We start from the raw sequence: 26,083 nt of genomic DNA on the forward strand, positions 1-26,083 counted from the left end.
TTTTTAATCCTTACCCAAGGATATGTTCTTCATTGATTTTAGAGAGAGAGGAAAGAAGAGGGAAAGAAAGAGAAACATCAATGTGGGAGAGAAACATTTATCAGTTGCCTTCTGTATACATCCCAACCAGGGATAGAACCCACAACCTGGGCGGGTGCCCCAACTGGGGATTCAACTCAATCTTTCAGTGTATGAAATAATGCTCCACCAACTGAACCGCACTGGCCAGGGCCCTGCCTGAGGTTTTCATTCACAGTGCCCTGATTGCTAAGGAAATTGAGTATTACTACTTTCATAACTTTAAGTAATAAATTAAAGAAATATTAGATCAAGACCAGGGCATATAATATCGCAGAGAGATTCTTACACATTTCTACCCGTGTACCTGAGGGGGGTCTTGTTGAGGATTCTGTCCATGTCTGCTGTGCAGGGATTCTGGATGAACGATCTTTAAATTGAAATGGAGCCACACCACAGTCTCTGTACGTGCACCCATTTAGGTCCTGGCAGGGGCTTACACTTGGGGACATGCACACATGAAGGGGTGAGGCTTTGGTACAGAAATCTTTGACTGTTTATGGAAAAAATGGAGCTCCACACGGCCCTGACCCAGTGGCTCAGTCAGTTGGAGCACTATCCCATACACCAAAGGCTGCAATTTCTAGTCCCCGGCAGGGCACGTACGGGAAACAGCCAGTCAATGTTTCTCTCTCACATCTCTTTTCTCTTTTCTCTCTCTCCCCTCCTCCCTCTGTAAAATCAATAAAAACATATCCTTGGATGAGGATTGAAAAGAAGACTTGCACAGTCCCCAGATCAGCAGCCACACAATTGGAACGTAGGCGGGGAAGAAGAGATCTGAGAGTTGCCTGTGGAGATGAGAGCAGGGAGAGTATTTGCTTCAGGGGGCAGTCCTTGGAGGGCAAGGGGCCAAAAGACCTACGCTAAACAAACAAACAAACAAACAAATCGATAAAACGCTCCTGTGCTGGCTGAGTCCCTTCTGAGAAACGCGAGTTTCCCTGGAAAATAAAAGTCAGGTGCAAGTGTAGCAGCTTCGGATCAACAGCTGAGAACAGGGTCTGGAGACGAGTGGCTGAGCGGTGGGAGGGACACTGCTAACTTAAGGAAAACTGAGGAAAGAACAAAACTTGCTGTCTGGCCGAAACGGGTTTGGCTCAGTGGATGGAGCTCAGTCTGGGGACTGAAGGGTCCCAAGTTTGATTACGGTCAAGGGCATGTGCATTGGTTGCCAGCACATCCCTGGTGGGGTGGGAGGGGTGTGTGTAGGAGGCAGCTGGTTGATGTTTCTCTCTCATCAATGTTTCTAGCTCTCTATCTCTCTCCCTTCCTCTCTGTGAAAAATCAGTAAAATATATTTAAAACAAACAAATAAACAAAAAACTTGCTGTCTGGAAAGGCAATAAAGACTTCTTCAGGGCAAGTCCCACAGTGTATGTTCATCTATTCAAAGCAGAGATGCACCCTTTACCTTGTATTCATCCAGCCAGACATGCACCAGTCTGAGGTTGTTGTATCTCAAGGCTTTGATAATTTGGGTTATATTTTGGGTGATATGTCTGTCAACATGTCCCACTCGAGAGCAGGGCAGTATAAACAGCTGGCCTCCACACATCCAGATCTAGACATAAGAAAAACAGAAAACATATTCATGTGTTTTTGCTAATAACAGAAAACTAGTGATTTTTTTTTTACAAAAATAACAATAGTGCACGTTTATTAAGTTTCTTATTTCATTTAATCCTCACAACAGCCCTATAACATAAATTTTGTGTTATCCCCATTTTACAGATGGAGAAACTAATACAGAGATTGGTTAAACAGTTTGCCCAGTGACACAGGACTGGTAAGTAGCAAAGAACAGGATTCAAACTCAGGAAACCCAGCGCCATCACCAGTGTTCTGAATACTAAGTGACTCTGCTTCTCTTATACACTGAATGACCAGATTATTATGATCTCTTAACGCATAATAATATGGCCACTCAGTGTATATCCTATATAATAAAAGGCTAATATGCAAATTGTCCCCTCAACCAGGAGTTCTCCCAGCAGGCAGGTGGACCAACCACCTGGCCAAGCTGGCCTGGTGCGCTAATTCATGCACCAGGCCTCTAATATGTGTGTGTGTGTGTGTATGTGTGTATGTGTGTGTGTGTGTGTGTGTGTGTGTGTGTATTTTTGAGTGGCCAGATTATTATGCATTCAGAGATCATAATAATCTGGCAACTCAGTGTATATGACCAATTTTGAGGCTGATTATATGTGAAGAATGGCATAATGAATTTGTCTTAAAATATTCTCCACAATGGAATAACATGAAGCTGTAAAAAACAAGGATTTCTTACACTTTGACACATCATGGAGGGACCTGAAAAGTACTGTGCTAAGTGAAATAAGTCAGTTAGAAAAAGGTAAGTATCACCTGATCTCACTCATATGTGGACTCTAATGAACAAAATTACCTGAACAAAGTAGATCCAGAGACATGGAGACATGCAATAGACTGATGAATCTTAGAGGGAAGGTGGGGGAGGGGGTGGTAGGAAGAGATTAACCAAAGAACTTATATGCATTTATGCATAACCCATGGTCATAGATAGTAGTGTGGTAGGCCTGGGGTGGGTGGAATGCAGGGTGGAGGGGATCAAAGGGGGGAAAAGGGGGGCATATGTAATTCTTTGAACAATAAGGATACCTTTTAAAAATTAATATTCTCACCCAGCTGGTGTTGCTCAGTGGTTGAGTGTTAACCTATGAACAAGGAGGTCACAGTTCAATTCCTGGTCAGGGCACATGCCTGGGATGTGGACTAGATCTCCAGTGTGGAGTATGCAGGAAGCAGCTGATCAATGATTTTCTCTCATAATTGATATTTCTATCACTCTCTCCCTCTCCCTTTCTCTCTGAAATCAATAAAAATATATGAAAACATGATATTTTCAAATAATATAAGAAAATATTACATTATGTTAACATGGATGTGGCTTCACAGGTGTGAAGTGGCAGAGGTCAGCTCTGAGGCCAACGAGGTGCAAAGACAGAGTAGACAAGAACAGTCTTGGGAACACCCACGTTAAAGAGATGCACAGAAGAAGAACTCCTGTGGAGGACACTGAGCATCACCAGGCAATGGAAGGGGAACCAGAAATGTCCTAAAAGCCAAGAAAACTTCTGGAAAAGTCTGGTCTATAGGGAGCAGCTATAAGGTTAAGTCTTGGATTAGCCAGTCCTAGCCTGAAGGGCAGAGCACTACTTACATAATTAAGCCTGACCTTATAGCCCTTCCTAATCCCCTCCTAAATAGCTAAGGGGCTCATGGGAGGTGCAGCGAGTGCTGCCAAAACAAGAGAAACTCACAAGAACATGTAACTATGTTGGCCATTCCTTGCTTATCTCTGAGTATAAAATAAAGCTTCAGCTTGTCAGCTGGATTTTTCTGTGTCCTCATCCAGGCATGGGAGATCCACTGGCCCCATCTGTGTTCACTTTGTCTGTCTGCTTTAATCCTTCACTGCCCCTCCTTAGGTTCACCCTTGGCCATGCTGGCATGGCACATGTGGCACCCAACATGGGGCCTGAGTATGCGGTAACTACAATTACAAGATGAAAGGACACTCAAGTGAAGCACGAGCAGAAAGAAAAAAGTAAGGTAAGGAGTACAGTTTAGTAATAGCTTAATAGCTAGGCATAAAACATGGGGAAAGGGGATATTTAAAACAATGCAAATTCTTAAGGTGTCAAAAAATACTTTCTTAAATCAGGCTCAAGGAAAATGAGTGCCCTTGTTATCTTTAACTGTGTGGGCTCTTGTCTGAACTGGATTATGCCCATTTTGTGTTGAGCATCAAAAGTCTGTAACACCGAAGGCCTCGGATCCTCTGCCTCTAGTGTGGGAAGGCTCAACAGCTAGAGAAAATGGAACTAACAGTCATCTTACAAAATGACTCTTCAATGCTTTGCCTGAAAGTTACCATATGACTCCTTGGGACAGGTAGATTTTAGCAAAAATAACTTTAGAAGCCAATCAATGCTATAGAGAGCAGAATATGATAAGATCTGTGATCAACAGGCTGAGATCTAGGCTGCATTCTGCCTGTAAGTCCCAGGCAATATATATATATATATCTGAACCATCCATGAAAAGAACTCTAATTTATTAAGTCCTATCTATGTGTTGTGGGTGTTTGCCTGTTGGTTGTTGTTTTATCTGTTTGTTGTTTGGTTTAATTTGTTTATTGTTAGTCTATTAAGCATGCCTTTAATGTAATTTTAAAGAAACAGTAGATGGCCAGACCATTACTATTGTAAATTTTCCCAGAGCAAACAAAATGTGGGAATGGGGAGAGAAAAAATATAAACAATACATGTGACCGATGACATAGGTTCTAGGAAAAATCCCTAGACAGAATGAAGTCACTAAAAAAGACCCCAATCCATTGACTAGTCTTTTGGTGATCCTGTAAAATGAATACCCACTCCCTCCCAAGAATGTTATCAAAAGTCTCATTTTTGCCATTTTTTTATTTCCCAGTCTGTTATTTAAAATTTGGATAGATGAGACATTTCTCACAATTTAGGGATATATCTAGGATTTCTGTACTAGTGAAGAGATAAAGGCTAGATTAAGAGAAATGGCAGGCCCTACCCAATTTTGGGTGCCACTTGAACTGAGCCCCATATCTCTTCATGGATGCTTTAGAATAAACCCCAAGACCGTTTTTCTTTAAAAGATGGCAAAAAATGGCACAAGAAAAATATACAGGCTATATTTAGGCAACAAGATTATTGTTTCCATGATAATGGGTAGTTCTTGAATAATAATGAATCACGTTCCAAGGTTTTCTCATAGGTCCTAGGCACTCCTGTTTTTATAAATGAAAATAAAATAAAATAATAAAGCCACTGAAAGTCAGTAAGTTATTTCTATTACAGAATTTGCCAAAGAAAATGCCTTAGATAATAATAATTGGCTTTAAAATCTCAAAATTGATAAAGGTTCAGTCACATTTCTTCATATAAAAGCAGGAAAACCACAGCAATAAGGAAAAATGTGGCAGTTTTGCATTCAGGCAGCTATGGGTATGCTCCCTCCTTCCCCTGCCTTTTTGCCATGCCTCTACATAATTTTTCAAAGTCCTTGGTAACTTAAAGACTTTGGAATATTGCTAAATTTAAAAAATTGTTAAATATCAAAAAACAAAATACTGAAATATCAAATTAAGTTTCCTCATATGAAAAATCTGCAGGCGTCTTCAAACTATGGCCCGCGGGCCACATGCGGCCTGCAGAGGAGTCTGATCCGGCCCGCCAGGTTTTTTGGGCAGTGAGCGCAGCCGAGGTGTTACAGTAGGAATTAGTAGTTCATATAGTCCGGCCCTCCAGCTCTCTGAGGGACCGTGATCTGGCCCCCACTTTAAAAAGTTTGAGGACCCCTGATCTAGAGAATATAATTAAATCTATTTAATTTAATGTGCCTTGTGTGTGTGTGTGTGTGTGGGGGGGGGGGGGTTGGGTTTAAATATACCCTTAGAGATGTGGATATGTTGATAGTCTGAGAAACGCTAGGTGTTTGGCTTGCCGGCAAGAGTTTGAGGCTTCTGGGAGTTTGGAGTTCAGGTGAGGTTGGGAGGAATTATATGGTTGTGATGGCACAGCCCATGGGGTGTGGAGGTTCATCTTTGACAGGAATGGTTCTTGTGTTTTCTCTGGAGAGATTGTTGGTTTGGAGCATATTATGGCCTTACATGTATTGCGTGTGATGAAATTTCAACCTAGGAAATAGTATTTTGTTGGCCTAATTAGAGGATAAGGATTAATTCTATGGACTAAACCAAATTTTTAATGCTAAGGCCAGTTTGAATTTAATTGATGCCTTTTAATTACAAAAAGTATATAATATAATCTTTGGGTTATGCATATTTGATAGTCTTTCTAAGTTAAATTTCAAGAGATAACTTTGGGAAATTTCAAGGGCCCTAGAATGATTCAAGGATTTATTCTCTCCTCTTAAAAAATATTTTTAAACTAAATTAGGCCAATCTAATATACTTGAAATCACGTGGGAAGCTTTATCAGATAAAAGTTAATAAATGTTCTATTTAAACACATATAAACAATTGGTTCTAACAAAGTCCACAGTAAAATTTACAAAAAATACTGTTTAAAAGTAAATTTAAAAATGAGAAATTTTAAAATCTCTTCCACTACTATTTACAAAGTAAACTAACACTTATTATTTGGGCATTAAATCTCATCATTAATGAGACACCATGAAGAAAAAGAAAGTTACTTTTATTTGAGATATATGCATTACAGTATTGGCCAGCATGTCTCTCTCCTACTGGTTCTTTTGAAAAGCAACCAAATTGGTGGTTCTGTTTGAAAGAAAGTAAGTTTTTAAAACAAACTCCCTAAATGTAGCTTAGAGATTGCTCTGGGAAAAAAAATACAGTGGGAAATGCCCTTCAAATACCTAGGAACTGTACTTAAAAATCATTGAATTAAGCTTCAGAAAGCAGAAATATGAAAGGATTGCCTCAAGACCTTAAATGACTTTTAGAAATTATTAGAAGACACTAATTAGTTAAGACCTTATCTAAAAATCTCTACAGGAAAAATGACAAATTTATTCAATATTCTTAGGAATCCTTAGAAAGATATTAAGTGTATGCACAGACCCACAGAGTCATTTTTCTAATTTCGTGGCTTGCATGTAACAGCAGTTTGCAACCATCTAAAAAATATACCGTATTTTTCGGACCATAAGACGCACTTTTTTCCCCCCAGACGTCGGGGGAAAAAGTCCCTGCGTCTTATGGTCCAAATATAGCCTACACATATACTTTAAAAAAAAGTTTTTTTACTTGCCTGGCTCTGTGTGGTCTCTGTGTGCTTGCCCGGCTCTAAAATGGTTCTAAATGCTGCTGTTTACTTTACAGGGTTGATTACATGTGTTTATGACTGTGATGTTGGGTTTTAATGCACATAAAATATTTTAGGACACTATTTGTTTCAGAATCTTTTTTTCTTCATTTCCCTTCTCTAAAAACTGGTGCATCTTATGGTCCGGAGCGTCTTATGGTCTGAAAAATACAGTAAGTGCCAAGCGGTTTGGGGCCATCTAGTAAATCCTATCTTCCCTAAACCAAGGACACTTAAAAGCAAATAATTTGCATTTTGCCTCCCTAACCAAAGCTTATGTCGTTATACTCAAAAGACTGATAAGTAGAAGTATAATTAGTGTCATTTACTGTCCACACCCTGGGTCAAATAAAGTTCAGGGGAACTAATAGTGGGAGGATACCAGAGGCTTAATATTGTCACAGAGGCTTGTCTCTCACCTGGACATTACTTATCATGGAAACATTTGATCTGTGTTTGTGCTGTTTGTGCCAGCTTACATTCAGGGAATGGTCCAAGATGCAGGAAAGTGTTAGGTAAATGAATGCTGCTTCAAGGTTGATGTTAATGATAATTTAATGCCGCCTCAGCAGGGAAACTTTAAGTGGGACCAGCCCCGGCCCCATCAAACCATAGGGGCCTTACCTTTGACCCCACTGCAGCCTTTCCAGTCAGCTTAGTTCCAAAGCCTACCATTCTAAACCTTTACCATGCCACCTGGGACTACCTCGCAATATGTACTAACCCTGGAGATGGGGCCTCGGGCCATTGCTATGGGAATGAATGGTCCCCTTTCTGTGTGCATGATGGGCTAATATTAGGGAGGAGCGGTTTAACATTGAAAGGGTTTCAAGTCCTCCCTGGGGCGATAGATCAGAACTATACCGGAGAAATTAAAGTAATGGCACAAACAATTAATACTATAAATCAGGTCTTACCAGAAACAAAAATAGCATAAATTCATGGATAGGCAACAGCAGAAAGAGCCAATCCTACTCTTTTTTTTTTTAAAAATATATTTTATTGATTTTTTACAGAGAGGAAGGGAGAGAGATAGAGAGCTAGAAACGTCAATAAGAGAGAAACATCGACCAGCTGCCTCTTGCACATCCCCTACCGAGGATGTGCCCGCAACCAACGTATTGTACATGCCCCTGACCGGAACTGAACCTGAGACCTTTCAGTCCGCAGACTGATGCTCTACCACTGAGCCAAACCAGTTTCGGCCCAACCCTACTCTTAAAAAGCAATTACAAAAACAAAAAAGGGGGAGAAGGATGTTATGTGTTAAATTCTTTGAATTACAATGCAGAGAGTTGTACAATGGCCAATAGGCATTGGAGCTCCAGTATAATAGCTTCTGCTGAGTTAGCCCAGTGGAAGGATGCACAAACCAGAAAAGAGTTTTACCAGATCCAATAATGATGTGGGGCAGAGGTTGTGTTTGTATCTTTCCAGAAGGAGCAGCACAGCCAGGTTGGGTGCGAGAGCCTTACATGTGTCCCCACAATGGACCCAGAGAAGCTCCTTGTCCCTTCGTTCAAAAGATTGAGAGTTGCCTGATGACAGCAAAGTGGAAGAAAAAAACGAAGGCTATGCAAGGGGCTGAGCTGAAGAAGTTAACAACTGAAGCCCAGCAGATCGTAGAAAAGCAGAAAGTGGAAGCTACTTCCTCAACCATGTTCCTGCTCATGCTAGCATTGGTTATCTGCCAGTCTTCTGTAAAGTATTGCACAGCCAAGTCCAAGGACTATGAGTAAATATACACCAGCAGCAAAATAAACTTTCATTTTATAGCTGAAAATGTTAACATGTCTGTAGTTTGATTTCTCTCAGATTGCTGAGTTGAATTGGCATTGTGTTGTTATTGTTTTAATAGCCAGAGCTTTGTTCTTGATGTTTAAATTTTACTTTTATAGTAGCTTAAAAACAAAAGAAGGGGAGATGTAGAGAGCAGCTATAGGGATAAGCCTCGGATTGACCTGTGGCAGGGCCCACACAAACAAGTCCCCGCCTGGAAGGCAGAGCTCTCCTAGTATAATTAAGCCTGACTTTGTAGCCCTTCCTAATTCCTTCCTAAGTAGCTAAGATTCACTCTGAGGTGGGAGGTGTAGCAAATGTTGCCAAAACAAGAGAAACTCATAAGAACATTGTAACTATGCTGACCACTCTTTATCTCTGAATATAAATAAAGCTTCAGCTTGCCAGTTGGATTTTTCTGTGTCCTCATCCAGACATGGGAGATTCACTAAGCCCCAGCTGTATTCTCTTTGTCTATCTTCTTTAATAGTTGACCAACCCTCCTCAGGTTTACTCTTGACTGTGCTGGCATGGCACACTTGTCTATAGTGCCAAATGCTGCAGTAACCTCAAGTCTAGAGAAGACCAAAAGCCATTCATTAGGGACATCAATATTGAGAGGTCCCATCATCAATTCCTAGGATGATGTTGCATTATGCTGAAGACCCCCCATGGTTTACTGCAGTGGTCTGCAAACCACAGCTTGTGAGCTACATGCAGCTCTTTGGCCCCTTGAGTGTGGCTCTTCCACAAAATACCACGTGTAGGCATGCACGTACAGTGTGATTGAAAATTTGTGGCCCATGCACAGAAGTCGGTTTTTGGCTCTCAAAAGAAATTTCAATCGTTGTACTGTTGTTGATATTTAGCTCTGTTGACTAATGAGTTTGCTGACCACTGGTTTACTGGATTGAAGAGAAAGCAAGAAATGAAGAAGTATACACAGGTGTAGTCTATCTTTTCTCTCTTTTCTCAGGAAGGACAAGGTTACTTTTCTGGGTTAGAGACCATTGCTAGTGTCATGATAGCACTTTAGCTATTTATTCATTTTTTTATTTGTTTATGCAAAACCCAAGGATACTTAAAGGATAGAAAGAGGCCATTAGGAATGAATTGGTTGAAAATATTGAAGCAAGGAGATTTAATACATTTGAATAATAAGTTAGCTGTTCTTCATTATATGGAGGGAATATAGAGCCAGAAAAAGGAATACACTTACTTTTCAAATATGAATGTATCATTTACAAAATTGATTTTAGGGGGAAAGTCCATATACTATATTCTCAGAGCAAAGTAAGAAAAAGGAATGATCAACCAGACAAATAAAAGTGGCAAAGGAATGGGTGTTATAAACACTGGCTGGTCAGAAGGGAAGACACAAGTGGAAACAATCAATGAAAATAACAAACTAAGGATGCTGCTAATAGGGCTTAGAGAGGAAAATATATTGCTCTAGATATTCCTATTTTCCTAATAAAGTGCCTGAAGATTTATGAAATAAGTCTGCCCTTAAAATAGTTTTAAAAACAAGTGAATGAAATAACTAGCCAAAAGAAGGAAGAGGGAGCTAAAATCCAAAACAGAAAAAAAATTGAGGGGAAAAAACACGGAAAAGAAATACAGTAAACAATTAGTACATACTAAGGTAACATGAAATTCAAAGTGTGATCTCTGCAGATGACTTCGTAGAGTATAAGGAACAGATGGCAAAATGTAAACTGGAATAATCAGCTCATATAATAAACTCATCAATTAAGCTGTTTTCTCCACACCAACTTTCTTGGTTGGGCAAAGAGATAAGATAGAAAAAAGTGAGGGGAAATGTAATAGTGAGCTCACAGCCTAGATTTTGATGTACAGCCCATTATAATAATCTCTTAGAATTCAGTAAAAAACAAATACCTATGATAAACATATAATAAATGTTTGAATAGTACCTCATATATATTTTTAGACTCTCTCTCTAGGAATATCTACTTTGTACTTTATTCTCTACCCCAATTATTTCACTCAATATCACAAAATTCTGAGAATGGCATTTATATTTATTCCTACTTAACAGGTGAGGAATCTGAGACTAGGAAAATTAATGACTTGATGAGGATCTTACAGTGGTAGAGCCAGGACTAATTCTCAGGTCTAATATCACAAGGTTTTTTAAAAATTGAATCTATTTTTGATAATTGAGATACAATTCACACACTACAAGAAATCACTCTTTTAAAGAATGGAAGTTCATGATTTTCAGTATTTCCTCAAGATTGTGCCACTATTGCCATTAATTTGAGAACACTTGTACCTTCTTTTTAAAAATATATATATTTTATTTATTTTTTTCAGAGAGGAAGAGAGATAGTTAGAAACATTGATGAGAGAGAATCATTGATTAGCTGCCTCTTGCACACCCCCTACTGGGGATGTGCCCACAACCAAGGTACATGCCCTTGACCGGAATCGAACCTGGGACCTTTTAGTCCACAGACCGACGGTCTACCACTGAGCCAAACTGGTTTCGGCTTAAAAATATATTTTATTGATTTTTTACAGAGAGGAAGAGAGAGGGATAGAGAGTTAGAAACATCGATGAGAGAGAATCATCGATCAGCTGCTTTTGCACACCCCCTACTGGGGATGTGCCCGCAACCAAGGTACATGCCCTTGACAGGAATCAAACCTGGGACCTTAGAGTCCCCAGGCCAACGCTCTATCCACTGAGCCAAACCTGTTTCGGCTCTACTTTCTGTTTTAATGGATTCACTTATTCTAGTCATTTCATAGGAATGGACTCATGGATACAAGTGGCTTTGTATTTGGCTCCTTCCACTTACCATAATGTCCTCAAGTTTCATCCGTGTTGTAACAAGTACCCCAGGATTTAAAAGTTAGGAGACAACTCAGACATCCTCTCACTTTACAGTTGGAGAAACTAAGACCAAAGATAGTTTATATATTTAGTGGCATCCAGGTCCCCTACCTCCTGATCCTGTGCTATTTCTACCACACTATAACTGCCAAGACAACAAGTAGAATAAAAAAGAGATTCCACAATAGATTGAAATAGCCTACTAATTTGATATGCCATACATTGGAAATAACATATGGTAGGAAAGTCTGATATTTTATGAAATGTTTTCAATTTTTTGCAAGGAGTCCCAGAAATTGTATATTTCCTGGGCTACCAGAATGATACCAGATACTTGTAGAAAAATGGCATAATTGCCACAGCAGATTGCATGACTTAAAGTTTGATTTCACTTTGTATGTACAAAGGTAACTATTAAAAAAACCAACACAAAATGTGAATTACCCTTAGTGAAAGTTCCAAATTTTCTGCTCCCCAAAGGTTCATTTCCTTGTCATACTGTCCGATCTCGTTAAAATAATGCCGATTTATAGCAAAAATTCCTCCAGACATTGCAGGGGACCTAAAAAGGACACAGGTATTAAGTTGATTCTACAGACTCAGTTAGTATGGATTTTTGCCAAAATTATATTGAATATTAATGACAACACAGTTAAAAACTAGAAAAAAACCATATTAACTAATGTCCAAATTTTTAAACAAACATTTAAGTATGTAAAATTACTAAGTTAAAACCATGACTACCAAAAAGTAGGCAATAACATTTACTTGGCTCTTATCAAATTATGCAAGCAATATACAGGGCAGGGTAAAAGGAGGTTTACAGTTGTTCATATGGAAAATAATATAATAATCGATAATAATATAAGAATAAACCTGTGTTTCATGCACTCAGAACTGTAAATTTACTATTGCCCACCTGTGTTCTAAATGCTGTGTTGGTCAGTGGGAAAATTATCTTTAGGCTGAAAGTTCCCTATGGGGATGAACACTGAATTGGGTCGTGAAGGTCAGAAATCCCCCTTACTACGGGCATTGAGGGAAAAACCATCACATTATAAAGCATTTTTTTTCTTTTGTCCATCAAAGCAGGACCCATAAATACCAAACTAAATAGCTTGAAAGACATTACATGGGCCCGGTCAGCTTAGCTCAGTGGTTGAGCATCGACCTATGTACCAGGAGCTCTCGGTTCGATTCCCTATCAGGGCACATCCCTGGATTGCGGGCTAAATCCCCAATGTAGGGCATGCAGGAGGAAGCTGATCAATGATTCTCTCTCATCACTGATATCTCTCTCTCTCTTCCTCTCCCTTCCTCTCTGAAATAAATAAAAATTCTTAAAAAAAGAAAGTATTTACATATTCATTCATTTATTTGTTCAAAAAACTACCTATTAAAAAAAACCCAACTATCTATTAAGCAGCTTTAACATGTTAGGGGTAAATTAGTGAGCCAACAGGTGAAGATGGGAGTAGGGATATCAGGTAGAGATTGCTGCAGTGGTCCCAGAGAAAGATGATGGAATCTTGGATAAGGGCATAGCAAAGAAGGTGGTGAGATGTGGTCAAATTCTTGATATATTTTGAAGATGGAGCCAGCAGACCTGCTTATCATGGAATGTGGGGTATTGGGAAGAAAAGAGTCACTGTTGGCTCCAACATTTTAGGCCTGGGAACTTGAAGGACAGACTTGCAGGGCACTGAGATGGGGAATGCTGTACGGGGGCAGGGTTTTGGTGGGAAGATTCAGTTTGAGATGTGTTTTCGGCATTCAAGTAGAGAGGTCAGTGATAGTAGGATAGTTGGGTAGATGCCTTTGGCATTCTGACAGAGGTCAGGGCTGGAGACAACTAACGGGCATTGTCAGTCTAGGATAATGGTAAGCAAACTCATTAGTCAACAGAGCCAAATGTCAACAGTACAATGATTGAAATTTCTTTTGAGAGCTGAAAACTGACTTGTGCTCATGGGCCACTAAGTTTCCATTGCACTGTACATGCGCGCTTGAACGTGGTATTTTGTGGAAGAGCCACACTCAAGAGGCCAAAGACATGCATGTGGCTCGCGAGCCGCAATTTGCCAACCACTGGTCTAGGAGGATGAGATTCACTCTGAGGAGTGGGGGGAGGTGGAGAAGAGGACACAGGACTGAGACATGGACACCTCAACAGTAAGAGGTGGGAGAGAAGAGGCGGATTCGGCAGAGAGGATGGGAAGGAGTAACAGAGAGGCGGGAGGAGGACCAGGAGGCCGTGGTGGTCAGGAGCCCAAGGGAAGCATGCACGAGAGAAGGAAGGGAGAGCTCAGCAGGCAGAGCAAGTGAGATGAGGACTGAGAACTGGACCCGGGATTTCACAATGGGAAGGCCATGAACAAGGTTTTTTTGGGGGGAGGGCAAGGCAAAGTCTGATTAAAGTGAGTTAAAGAGACAAGAGATAACAGAGGCAAAGATCAAGGATTTGCTAGGCTTTAGTGTTAGAAAATTTACTTACGTGGCTTGTGAAACAAAGGAATTAGAGGCAAAGAAGAGAAGTGAGCTTGGTGTCCAAAGTTACCAGTAAATATGGAAAGGGACCTGGAAGAAGTGTTTCAGAAAGAGCCTCATTGATGCAGTTAAAAGTCACAATGTTCAGCTCATTCTCACAGTTAGAGGGTTCCCAGACCAGCCATTTAGGAAAATCATGTTCATCTCCACCTATAACATTAGATAGAAGCCCCTGGATACATATTTTAGAAACAAATGTGGCAGAGACTTCTACTGTTTCTACCCACAGCGCTGGCATTCTGGTCATTGATCAGCATATACAACTTGTTATTGAGAACCAAGTCCACATTCTAAAGATGGACCTTTGAGGCCAGAGGGATACTAACCACAGAGGTGGTGTGAACTGGGGTGAAATGCTCATTTTCAATGGAAGGAATTCAAAACCTACTCAATTGTATTATTATAGACTAGTGACCCAGTGCACAGAATTCATGCACTTTAAAAGTGGATTAATTAGAGGAAATCATTTAATATTGCTATTTGCCCTTTCTCTATTTTAGAAGTGTCAGAGATGAAAGAAAACAAGTAAAATGTGTGTGAGAACCTTCCTCCTGTCAGAGTCTGGGACTCAGAGTCAAGTCCCCACCCATCCACATGCACCTCAATATTGCATGTGACCTAGATCTCGCCAAGCCCCACCCCCCACCATTGGGTTAGATCCAGACCTGGCCAGTCCCACCCTTGTCAAGCCCTGCTGGGCAGGGAGCATAGTCTCAGGTCCCCTGGCTCGGCACCAGGACAGGGGGTGTAGCCTGAGTTCCCCTGACTCAGCTCTTTGTGACCCAGCCAGGCAGGGGTCACAACCTCAGGTCCCCTGGCCTGGTGCTGGGGCAGGGGGCATGACCTGAGGCCCCCTGTCAAGCCCCACGGGGGTGGGGAAGGGCGAAGCCTCAGATCCCTGCTGATTGCTCATTAAAGCCTCAGCTGTGGGTGCAGCCATCTTTGTGATGGAGTGGTGCTTAATTAGCATATTCCCTCTTTATTAGATAGGATGTCTAGAAACAAGATAAATAACAAAATACCATTAATCTCATGAAATTGAAGAAACAATCTCTGAAAGCTTCTTTCCCCCGCCCTCCTCCCTCCCCCTAGGTACCAATACACATACATTATTTCCCCGTCACCTGAAGAAATCTCACCGGATGGGCGTGGTGGGTCCTTCTGGCCCATCCATCTCATAGGAGAAAACAGTGTCCCATTTGAATTGTAGATGCCAGTTGAACGCTCCTCTTACAACCGGCGACGGGTAGTAGTCCAGGGTCATGTGGTCAATGGAATCCAGCATGGGGCACACCACCATTTTGCGGTCCTTGGCGATGGCGGCCAGCAAGGGCTCCAGCCAGACCCTGTTCACTTCGCAGTGGCTGTCCAGGAACACCAGCACGTCCCCTGGGGAGGAGAACAGGCTCATGCTCATGCCTGTGGGTGAAACACCTGACACCCCGAGCCAAAGCCCAGCACAACCCTTTGTGGGGTATTTGCTGTGGGTTTGTCTCTGAGGGTGCTTTCAGTCCCACTGCGGGGAGATGAGAGACACGTATTTTTTTTTTTTTTTTTTTTTTTACCAAAATGTGGGACATCACACACTACAGATGTGCAGAGGGAGCAGGGGAACTGCGGGCTAGAGAGTGGGCTTGGGAAAGATTCTAAAGAAACTGAGCTAGCCCTTTGATTAAAAATATTTTTAATCTGGCTGAAACCGGTTTGGCTCAGTGAATAGGGCATTGTCTGCAGACTGAGAGGTCTCAGGTTCGATTCCGGTTAGGGGCATGTACATTGGTTGCGGGCACATCCCTGGCAAAGGGTGTGCAGGAGGCAGCTGGTCAATGTTTCTCTCTCATCGACGTTTCTAGCTCTCTATCCCTCTTCCTTCCTCTCTGTGGAAAATCAATAAAATATATATAAAAATATTTTTTTTTATCTGGGCTTTGAGTACTCAGCTCAATCAAGCAAGTGTTTACTGTGAGGGTACTTCTGTGCTATTTACTTTGAGATGCATACTTATTTCTGCATTGGAGTTCAAGTTCTAATGAGGACCTATTCTGGTTGGAGAACCTGGGAAAATTCGGTTTTTAAATAAAGAAAACGTGCTTGGAAATACCCAGTGTGGGCTCTGCTCCAGCCGAAGGGCCCTCTTACACCCTGGGATGGGACCCTTCACTGGTGCAGTCTTTTTGAGGATGATTTGGCAGTATCTATCAACATTTAAAATAAGAATTCCCTTTGGTCAGGATTTTTACTCTCTGCAGCTTATTCCATAGGCACAAGCACATTTGCACAGAATATATCCGTACAAGAATTGTCGGTGCAGCCTTTTTTTTGTAACCGTAAAAAATAAAAATCACCAGGTGAAAAATGACTAAACAGATATGGCAATCCATTCATGGAATCTATAAGACTAAAAATTGACATAGATCTTAAGTAATGTCATAGTAAAAGTTCCAAATATTAAAATTAAAAAAGTAAGACTCAGGTAAATAAAGATGGTATGATTCCATATACAAGGTGGGGGCAAAAATAGGTTTATAACCCTAGCCAGTTTGGCTCAGTGGATAGAGCATCAGCCTGCAGAATGAAGGGTTCCTGGTTCGATTTCGGTCAAGGACACATGCCCAGACTGTGGACTCGATTCCCAATAGGGGGCGACAGGTGGTCGTTGATCAGTGATTCTCTTATCATTGATGCTCCTCTCTCTCTCCCTTCCTCTCTGAAATCAATAAAAAATATTTTAAAATATATTTTATTGATTTTTACAGAGGCTTCTATTTGGCCTTCTGCTTAATGAGGAGCCCCCGGATGCAACATGGCCTGATGAAATACCCTGGACACTACCCGTGTCCTTTGGTTCTAGTTTAATATTTTGCCCCAAACCTCTGCTCTTCCAGGATTCCAGGCAGGCTGGGAGCTGGAATGGTCAGACCCCCCTGGGACTCGTCCCCCAGCAGAGCTGACTGCTCAGGGCTCCCTGAGTCCCTCCCTAGAAACCTCCATTGGCAGAGGAGGGGCTGCCTTGTCCCAGCGACACCACCTCCCGGGGGCAGGCTGTCCTCATCCTGCCTGATCCCCTTACTCCGATGTGACTCTTGGTGGAAGCCTGGGGAGTGTGCTGCCCACATCTCCGTTCAAGAGAACCCGCTGCGAGGAGCCCATCTGACAGCTTGCACATCTTTGGTCCTAGCACAGCTTTCACACCCAGACCTCACTCTCCCCGGGGCTCCCTGACAATGACTGAGCACTCTGTGTGTGGAGGGACACGTGGAGGGTGTGGGGGACGGGAGAGCTAGAGCTGGGCCAGCAGAACCCAGTGCGGAGCTCCTCTAAGGGGTGCTCCTTGCTCAGGTTCCCGACTAGCCCAGTGGAGCCTGTCCGAAGCTCTTTCAACTCAAACTTTTCCCCTCTCTCCCTTCCCAGGTGTCAGATCCACTCTCCTCTTTTCCCTTCACAGACATGTCTCCCAGCAACTTTCTCTTTTCTTTTCACCTTGGCTTCAGAATCCCTGAATGGATGCCCTTCCTGGCTTCAGAGTCTCCCCTGCCCCAGGCAGCTGCCCCTCGGCTCCCCTGGCCCCCACGTCTTGCTTCCTCACTGCCTGACAGACCTGGTTCCCAAGAGCACTTGAATGTGTTCCATGTGTGTGTAACTGCCTCTCAGTCTTTAGACCTGTGCACCTCACCCTGTACCAGGGGCTGACATCTCCTACATATCCTATCTAATAAAACAGTAATATGCAAATTAACTCTCACTCTGCTACACCCACAAGCCACACCCTAAAGCCACACCAATCAGGAGCAGGTATTCAAATTAACCCAACCAAGATGGTTGCAGCCTCAGAGAGAGCAGGAGGGAGGCTTGGGTTTCCCTGGCAATGTAGGAAGCCAAGCTTTTGGCACACCTGGCCAGCCCAGGCCTCCGCTTAAGGCTACAAAGATCCTGCCCCATGAGGACACAAGATGTCCACCACAAGATGGCCAGCAGGGGAGGGGAGTTGGGAGGGACCAGGTCTGCAAGGGAGGGCAGTTGTGGATGATCAGGCTTGCAAGGGAGGGCAGTTAAGGGTGACCAGGCCTGCAGAGGAGGGAAGTTGGGGGCGACTGGACCTGCAGAGAAGGGCAGTTGTAGGGTATCAGGCAGGCCTGCAGGAGAGGGCAGTTAGAGGTGACCAGGCCGGTAGAGGAGGAAAGTTGGGGGCAAACACACTGGCAGGGGAGCAGTTAGGTATCAATCAGGCTGGCATGAGAGTGGTTATGGGGTGATCAGGCTGGCAGGCAGAAGCAGTTAAGGGCAACAGAAAGGCAGGCAAGTGAGCAGTTGGGAGCCAGCAGTCCTGAATTGTGAGAGGGATGCCCGACTGCCCATTTAGGCCCAATCCTGTTGGGATCCTGGTGGGATGCGCCTAAATGGGCAGCTGGACATCCCTCGAAGGGTCCCAGATTGGAGAGGGTGCAGGCTGGGCTGAGGGACCCCCCTTCCCCTGTGCACAAATTTCATGCACTGGGCCTCTAGTTTGAAATAACAAATTGATGTTTTGAAGCAACATACTTTGAGTCAAAAGAAAATTAAATCCTCATAGGACTCAAATCCAGGTCCAGGCTTTGTTTAGGCTGGTGGGGATGTGGAGGGTGTCGGGGGCCCTTTGCACAGGGGCGGAAAGGTCTCTGAGACGGAGATGCTGGGTCACGCCCCAGGGAAGTGCTCATACCTGAAGCGCGCACTGCTCCGATCAGCCTGGCACGGATCAGCCCCTCCCTCTTTTTGGTTCTTATTACTTTAATCTTCTCCCGAAAAATTTCCAGGTGGTAGTCTAGTTTGTCTTTTAAGTCATCTGAGGGGAAACAAATGCAGATTTGACAATGTGTAAACAAGAACTGCAGAGATGAAAACAGCTGAGCACAATTTTGAGTGATTCCTAAAAACCATGGTAATCCGAAGAGGTTCTCACTTGAAAAGAAACATTTATTCTACGTGAGGAAGAGAAGGACGACTGTTTCAGCACTGAAGTCAGCTGTAAATAGTCTTTTGTTCCTGGTGAAGTAGCTCTATTTTAATAAACCATTCTGTAAATTGTAATTGAAGCATGAGTTACGGTATTTTAGAGAGTCTGGCTTTATTACTTACAACTGCGTTTCTAACTTGGTGGTAACTCTTACCCAAGTTATCGAAGCACCGAGCCTCCGTTCCCTCGTCAGCGGGAAGGGGTACCCACCGTGCTCCTTGCTGTGCTGTAGTGAGAGGAAGAAATACCACACTCGGCATAGCTCGGTACCTCACAGGCATTTAGAGTTAATTGTGGTGATGGTAACGGAGGCTGGGCTCAGGTGAGGTGGATACCGATGCCTCAGAGACTGAATTCCTAATCCTAGAAATCTGGACGGGGAGATGGGGGTCAGTGGAAGCAGGTTGAGAAGGAGGAATCTCCGGCCGGGTTTTTAAACAGAGGCCCGGGCCCTGAACAGAGGCCCTTGCAAGGCAGGGGCAGCGGGTGGGCTCAGATGTCGGCAAACAACTGTCTGCCCTTCCCGACGCAGCAGAGTGAGGCTGAGGAGGAAACGGGCGCTCAGCAGTGATTGCTGACACTGAGTGGAGGGCCTGCGTCCCCAGGAGACGGGCTTGCTGTTGGCTTATAGTCAACAGGGACCAGGACTCTGAGAAAGGTGGGCACAGAGGCCAGCTCTGCACATGCCTCTGGTGCAACTCAGCGGGGGCAGATCTCTGGGCCCGACTCCCACTCCCCAGGCAGAGGGAGCCATTGGCAGACTATTGGTGTCAGCTGGGAAAGGCAAGCTTCACTTCAAAATATTCTCCCGCCGGTGGAATTGTTGCAAGTTAAAAGCAGGAATATGTCCATCCTGAGTTCCATCAGAACACAGAGCATTTTCTGTGCTGGGGTTCCGTGAGAGTCAAAGACTAAGCTCCTTGGTGATGGTGGGGGACAGGGGGAGGAGAGGAGAGGTCACCACAAGCCAGGTGACCGTGGATCAAAGAGGACACGGAGAGGTATCTAGGCTGGCACACACCCCAATCTTGGGCATCAGCAGCGATTCACCTCCTGCCTACAAGATGGGTGAGCAGGTCTCCAGGTATTCTCTGAAAGGCTGGAGTGATGTCCTTGGCTATCCGGGGCCTGGATCTCCACCGCACAACCCGTCCTTCCGGGTGAGAGGGTAGAACTCCACAGAAGACCCCACCTTGTCCCCCGCTCATGGCTTTTCTGGGGAGTTCTTGCCGCGCATGTGATAACATTTGTTGCTCCCTGCTATTGGTCAGAAAGGCATGTTGGCATCTCTCCACATTCCCTCCCGGGCACAAGACTAGAAATAAGCAGTGCTGTGCGGAACAGGAGTGGCTCCTGTAGAAGTAATGGTGTGTGCGATGGGGCCTGGCCAGAAGGGAAATCCTAAATGTAGCTGACATTAGCTCGACACACCTGGAGTTTCTCCATCTGGCTTGTGGTGACACCCCTCCCCCCACCCCCCCCAGCTTAGTCTTCGACTCTCACAGAACCTCAGCACAGAAAATGCAGAAAACGGAGTGCTCTGTGTTCTGATGGAACTCAGGATGGACTTATTCCTGCTTTTAATTTGCAACAGTTTCACCGGTGGGAGAATTTTTTGAACTGCTCTTCTTCCTACTGTCTCCATTTTTTCTTTCCCAGCCCGCAGTGAGCCAGATTCACAGTGACTGGGTAAATGGATGCATTGCTTCCATGGGAAATGGACCCCACAGGGACCTGTAGACTCCAATAATTCCTTCAAGGACCTGTCATCTTTTCACTCATCTGAGTCCTTTGGGTTAGCCTCTGGTTTGTACTTGGGTTGTAAAACAAACAACTAATTTTAAGTGCTAAGCGTAGTTAATCAGATTTTTGTACTGGTATCACCATTTTTAAACCAGTGAGCAAGCAGGTATGATCACTTAGGTAGGTGATCCAGTACTTGGTCCAATTAGAATTCTTCCATGGAAAGTGTCTAGGTCATATGTGTCAAACACAAGGCCCGCGGGCCAAATCCGTCCCGCCAGGCCTTGCAATGTGGCCCGCACCGCGCTGTCATCACTGCACTCCGCTGCGTTTCCATCACAATGACAGTTTATGACTGTTCAGTAAACCATTCGGCCCGCGATTTAGGCTGGATTTTAGATTTTGGCCCCTTCTCTGATTGAGTTTGACACCCCTAGTCTAGGTCATGTCTTTCCCCTGCATTAAGCCTGTGGGAGCTACCCATTTTCTCCAGAAAACACCCAAACAATGCCCTTCCTAAGCGCTTGCTTTTTATATCTCTGCTTCTATGTCCACCCTTCCCCTCATCTCTACACTTAGACCTGAACTACGGTACATAAAATATAGAACTACTCCAGACTCACCACATTTTCTCTTGCCTCTGGGGTTTTTTGGATGCTCTTTCCTCTGCCTAAAATACTGCTTCCTTCCTGTCGGTCTAGATAATTCCAATTCACCCTTCAGGCCCTCAGTTTAGATGTCACTTCTTCCTGAGAGTCACCAATGATCTCTAAAGACCAGGTGGATGTCCCTATGTTTACCTCATAGAACACTAACCACCCAATGTGTCCAAGAATGTAAGACCAGCTCTTACTTCTACACCAGTGTAGCAATAGCATCTAGCTCAGTGCCTGCCTCAACTCCACCCAAAACTGTTGTGTAAAATAACTCACATGCCTAAAATAACTCAGAGATAGCACTGCCTTCCAAGTAGATTAGGTAGACTACTACAGTGTTTCCCCGAAAATAAGACATCCTCCGAAAACAAGACCTACTTACAGGTTTCCTTCTGAGTGAAATATAAGGCATCCCCCGAAAATAAGGCCCCCCAAGGCTAAACATGATTTGGTCCACTGATTCTGAAAGAAATGGAGTCACAAGAAATTCACCAGGAAATTCAGGAATTGGATTGTTATGATGATGTTCCAGAAGATTGTCATTGAATAAATGAGTAAATTCTTGATACTATAGGATTCACAGTTTGTCTGGTTTGTGTTGACAACTACCGTACTACCATACCGTATACAGGTAATAAATTTCCTTTATTTTCATTTAACAATAAATGTGTACCGTATTCTTCTTCATGCAAAAATAAGACATCCCCTGAAAATAAGACCTAGCGCATCTTTGGGAGCAAAAATTAATATAAGACACTGTCTTATTTTCGGGGAAACAGGGTAGTGTTTGGTCTTACCAAATTCGCTCATGTCATCTACCAAAATAATTTCTTCAAGGATCTGGTGTGGAGTGAGGTTCATGACACTGGACACTGTCCGAAACAAGGTATTAAATTCTTCATTGTGGAAACAAATGACAACACTGGCAGTAGGTAGCCTGGTTGGGTAACGTTTTTGAAGACACCTGTAGGCATATATAAGGGGAAGAAAAAGGATTCATGTTTTGGGATCGCACCTAACCTGGTTTCAAACTATATTGCAAAGCTCTAGTAACCAAAACAATATGGTATTGGCATAAAAATAGACATGTGGATCAATGAAACAGAATAGAGCCCAGAAATAAATCCATGAATATATGCTCAATTAATTTATGACAAAAGAGGCTCAAAAATATACAATGGGGTAAAGACAGTCTCTTCTATGAATTGTATTGGAAAAATTGGACAGCCACATGCAAAAGAATGAAACTGGACCACTATTTCACACCATACACAAAAATTAATTCAAAATAGATTAAAGACTTGAATTAAGACCAGAAAGCATAAAACTTCTAGAAGAAAACATAGGTGGTAAGCTCATTGAGATCAATCTTGGCTATGAATTTTTGGTTCTGACACTGAAAATAAACACAAAAGCAAAAATAAATAAGTCGGACTGCATCAAACTAAAAAACTTCTGCATTACAAAGGTGAGCCATTAATGAAAGGAAAAGGCAACCTCATGAATGAGAGAAAATATTTGCAGATCATATACCTGATAAGGGGTTATATCTAAAATATATAAAGAACTCACACAACTCAATAGCAAACAAACAAAACAAACAATATGATTTTTTAAGTGGGCAAAAGATCTGAATAGATATTTTTCTAAAGAAGACATACAGATGGCCAACTGGTTCATGAAAAGATGCTCAACATCACTAATCACCAGGGAAATGCAGATCAAAACCAAAATGAGATATCAACTCACACCTGTTAGAATGGCTATTATAAAAAAGACAAGGAATATTAGGTGTTGGTGAGCATACCCTGGTGCTCTGTGGGTATGAAAGAATTTAAATTGGTGCAGCCACTATAGAAAACAGTATGGAGTGTCCTCAAAAGTTAAAAATAAAACTGCCATATGGTTCAACAATTCCATTTCTAGGTACTTATCTGAAAATACAAAAAACACTGTCTCAAAAAGGTATCTGCACCCCCATGTTCATTGTAGCATTACTTACAATAGCCAATACATGGAAACAATCTAAGTGCCCATGGTGGATGAATGAATTAAAAAAAAAAAGTTATAATAAAACCATAAAAAGTTCTATAAAAAAATGGAACCATAAAAAGGAGGAAATCTTGCCATTTGCAACAACATGAATGGGCATTATACTAAGTAGAATAAGTAAAAAAAAAAAAAAAAAAAAAAAAAGACATTCATGTAATCTCACTTACATGTAGAATCTAAACAATAACTCCCATATCCTCTCCTGACCGCCTCCCCCCGCCCCTCCCCCGGAAAACCAAGCTCATGGGTACAGGGAACAGATCGGTGGTTGCCAGAGGTAGAGGGTGGGTGAAATGAGTGGAAGAGGCAGGTTGAAAGGCACAAACTTCAGATATAAAACAAGTGAGTCCTGGGCGTAAAAGACAGCATGATGACTGTAGGTAATACCACTGTATTGCATGTTTAAAAGTTGCAAGGAGAGCCTGTCAAGTGTTGCTCAGTGTTTGAGAGTCAACCCATGCAACAAGAGGCTGCTGGTTCAATTCCTGGTTGTGGCACATGCCCAGGTTTTGGTCTCGATCCCAGCAGGGTGTGTGCAGGAGACAGCCAATCCATGTTGATGTTTCTTTCTCATTGATGTTTATATCTCTCTTTCCCTCTCCCTTTCTCTCTTTATAAAATCAATGAAAACATGTTTTAAAAAACAAAAATAAATGTTGTGAGGAGAATTGATCTTAAAAGTTCTCATCACAAGAAAAAAATGTTTTGAAACTATGTATGGTGACTGATGTTAATTAGATTTATTGTGATGATTATTTTACAATATATACTAATATAAATTCATAATGTTGTACACCTAGAACTAATATAATGTTATACATCAACTAGAGGCCCGATGCACAAAATTCATGCATGGGATAGGATGGGGTGTTGTCCCTCAGCACAGCCTGCACCCTCTCCAATCTGGGACCTTTCAAGGGATGTCGGACTGGAGATCGGGCCTAAACAGGCAGTCAGACATCCCTCTCACAATCCAGGACTGCTGGCTCCCAACTGCTCTTCTGCCTGCCTTCCTGATTGCCCCTAACCGCTTCTGCCTGCCAGCCTGATCACCCCCTAACCACTCCCATGCCAGCCTGGTTGATGTCTAACTGCTTCCCTGCCAGCGTGTTTGCCCACAACTTCCCTTCTCTGCCGGCCTGGTAACCCCTATCTGCCCTCCCCTGCAGGGTTGATCACCTTCAACTGTCCTCCCTTGCAGGTCTGGTCCCTCTCAACTACCTTTCCCTACTTGCCTGATCACCCACAACTGCCCCCCCTTGCAGGTCTCGTCCCTCCCAACTCCTCTCCCCTGCTGGCCATCTTGTGGTGGCCATCTTGTGTCCACATAGGGGTAGGATCTTTGATCACATGAGGGTAGTCATATTGTGTGTTGGACTAATGGTCAATCTGCATATTACTCTTTTATTAGATAGGATTATATTTCAATACAAAAACAATGGCGAAACATACATTTTATCCCTGGTATCTGGCACATTTCTCTGATTGTCCAGGCTTTTACTGATAATGGTATTAAGTCCATATGTTGAAAGGCCATGAAGAAATTCTGGGTCCGTATAGTTAAAATTCTTACCTGCAAGAATAGGTAATTAGAGTCACTAAGTATTGGCTTACTACCATCACTTTGATAAAGAGATGACATTTTTAATATATTATATTTTTATTGATTTCAGAGAGGAAGGGAAAGGGATAGAAACAGCAATGATGAGAGAGAACCATTGATTGGCTGCCTGCGGCATGCCTCCTACTGGGATCAAGCCTGCAATCTGGGCATGCGTCCTTGACTGGAATAGAACCTGGGGCTTTTCAGTCCACAGGCCGACACGCCATCCACTGAGCCAAACCAGCCGGGGCAAAGGGGTGGCATTTTAAACCCTACCTATTAAAATTGATTTTTTAATGAAAAACAGAAAGCTACCTGAAACAAATATAACAAACTGTATTTAAAAATTGTTAAATTCAGGTGCTAAATATATACACACCTGTTTTATTTTTTGTATATAATATATAAAATATTTCATAATTTAAAAATTGAATTGGTATAAAAGAATATTCTCTGAGTCTTGCAAATATTAAGTATATGACACATTTTCCCCTTAAAATGACTAACAGAGAAATTCAAAATAGTTACCTAATGCTAAAAATGGTTTCGGTTCCTTAGTTTCATCTTTGTTAGGTCTTTCAGCTCTTGGTATTTGCCCTGAGCCGCGGATAGCTTGCTGTTGCAATTTTTTATCGAGTTTCCAAATTGTTGCAGGCTCCTGGGGTTTCTTCTGCCAGCTGCTCTCATGATCACGGTGAAAACGTACATATAACAGCACTGACACGATCCCAAGTGTCAAGGTTCCATAGAGTAAACACAGGATTGTGACATTTCGCATTGTAAATCTAGCATTTTTCAGGGTCTATTTTTAAATTTCCTAAGTCAGAAGGATTTGGGAGAAGCTATATTAGACATTTCAATGGTTTGTAAGGTCACCTGCTTGCTTTAATTCTATCTTCAGCA

The 26,083-nt window shown here is 42.6% G+C and overlaps 1 protein-coding gene across 1 annotated transcript; it reads right to left on the reverse strand.

Annotated features, from left to right (window-relative positions):
* Window positions 1-1,468: 1,468 nt before the first annotated feature.
* Window positions 1,469-25,967, reverse strand: GALNTL5 (polypeptide N-acetylgalactosaminyltransferase like 5). Its single transcript, XM_036412644.2, has 7 exons — window positions 25,709-25,967; window positions 25,030-25,150; window positions 22,323-22,489; window positions 18,833-18,955; window positions 15,273-15,522; window positions 12,031-12,148; window positions 1,469-1,642 (listed from the first exon to the last, which is right to left on the reverse strand). Exons 1-7 carry the CDS (start codon window positions 25,956-25,958, stop codon window positions 1,469-1,471), a joined length of 1,203 nt encoding a protein of 400 aa, XP_036268537.1. The 5' UTR covers window positions 25,959-25,967.
* Between the last annotated feature and the right edge of the window lie 116 nt (window positions 25,968-26,083).

Source organism: Pipistrellus kuhlii, unplaced genomic scaffold (assembly GCF_014108245.1).
Source record: "Pipistrellus kuhlii isolate mPipKuh1 unplaced genomic scaffold, mPipKuh1.p scaffold_m20_p_47, whole genome shotgun sequence".
Lineage (NCBI taxonomy): Eukaryota > Metazoa > Chordata > Mammalia > Chiroptera > Vespertilionidae > Pipistrellus > Pipistrellus kuhlii.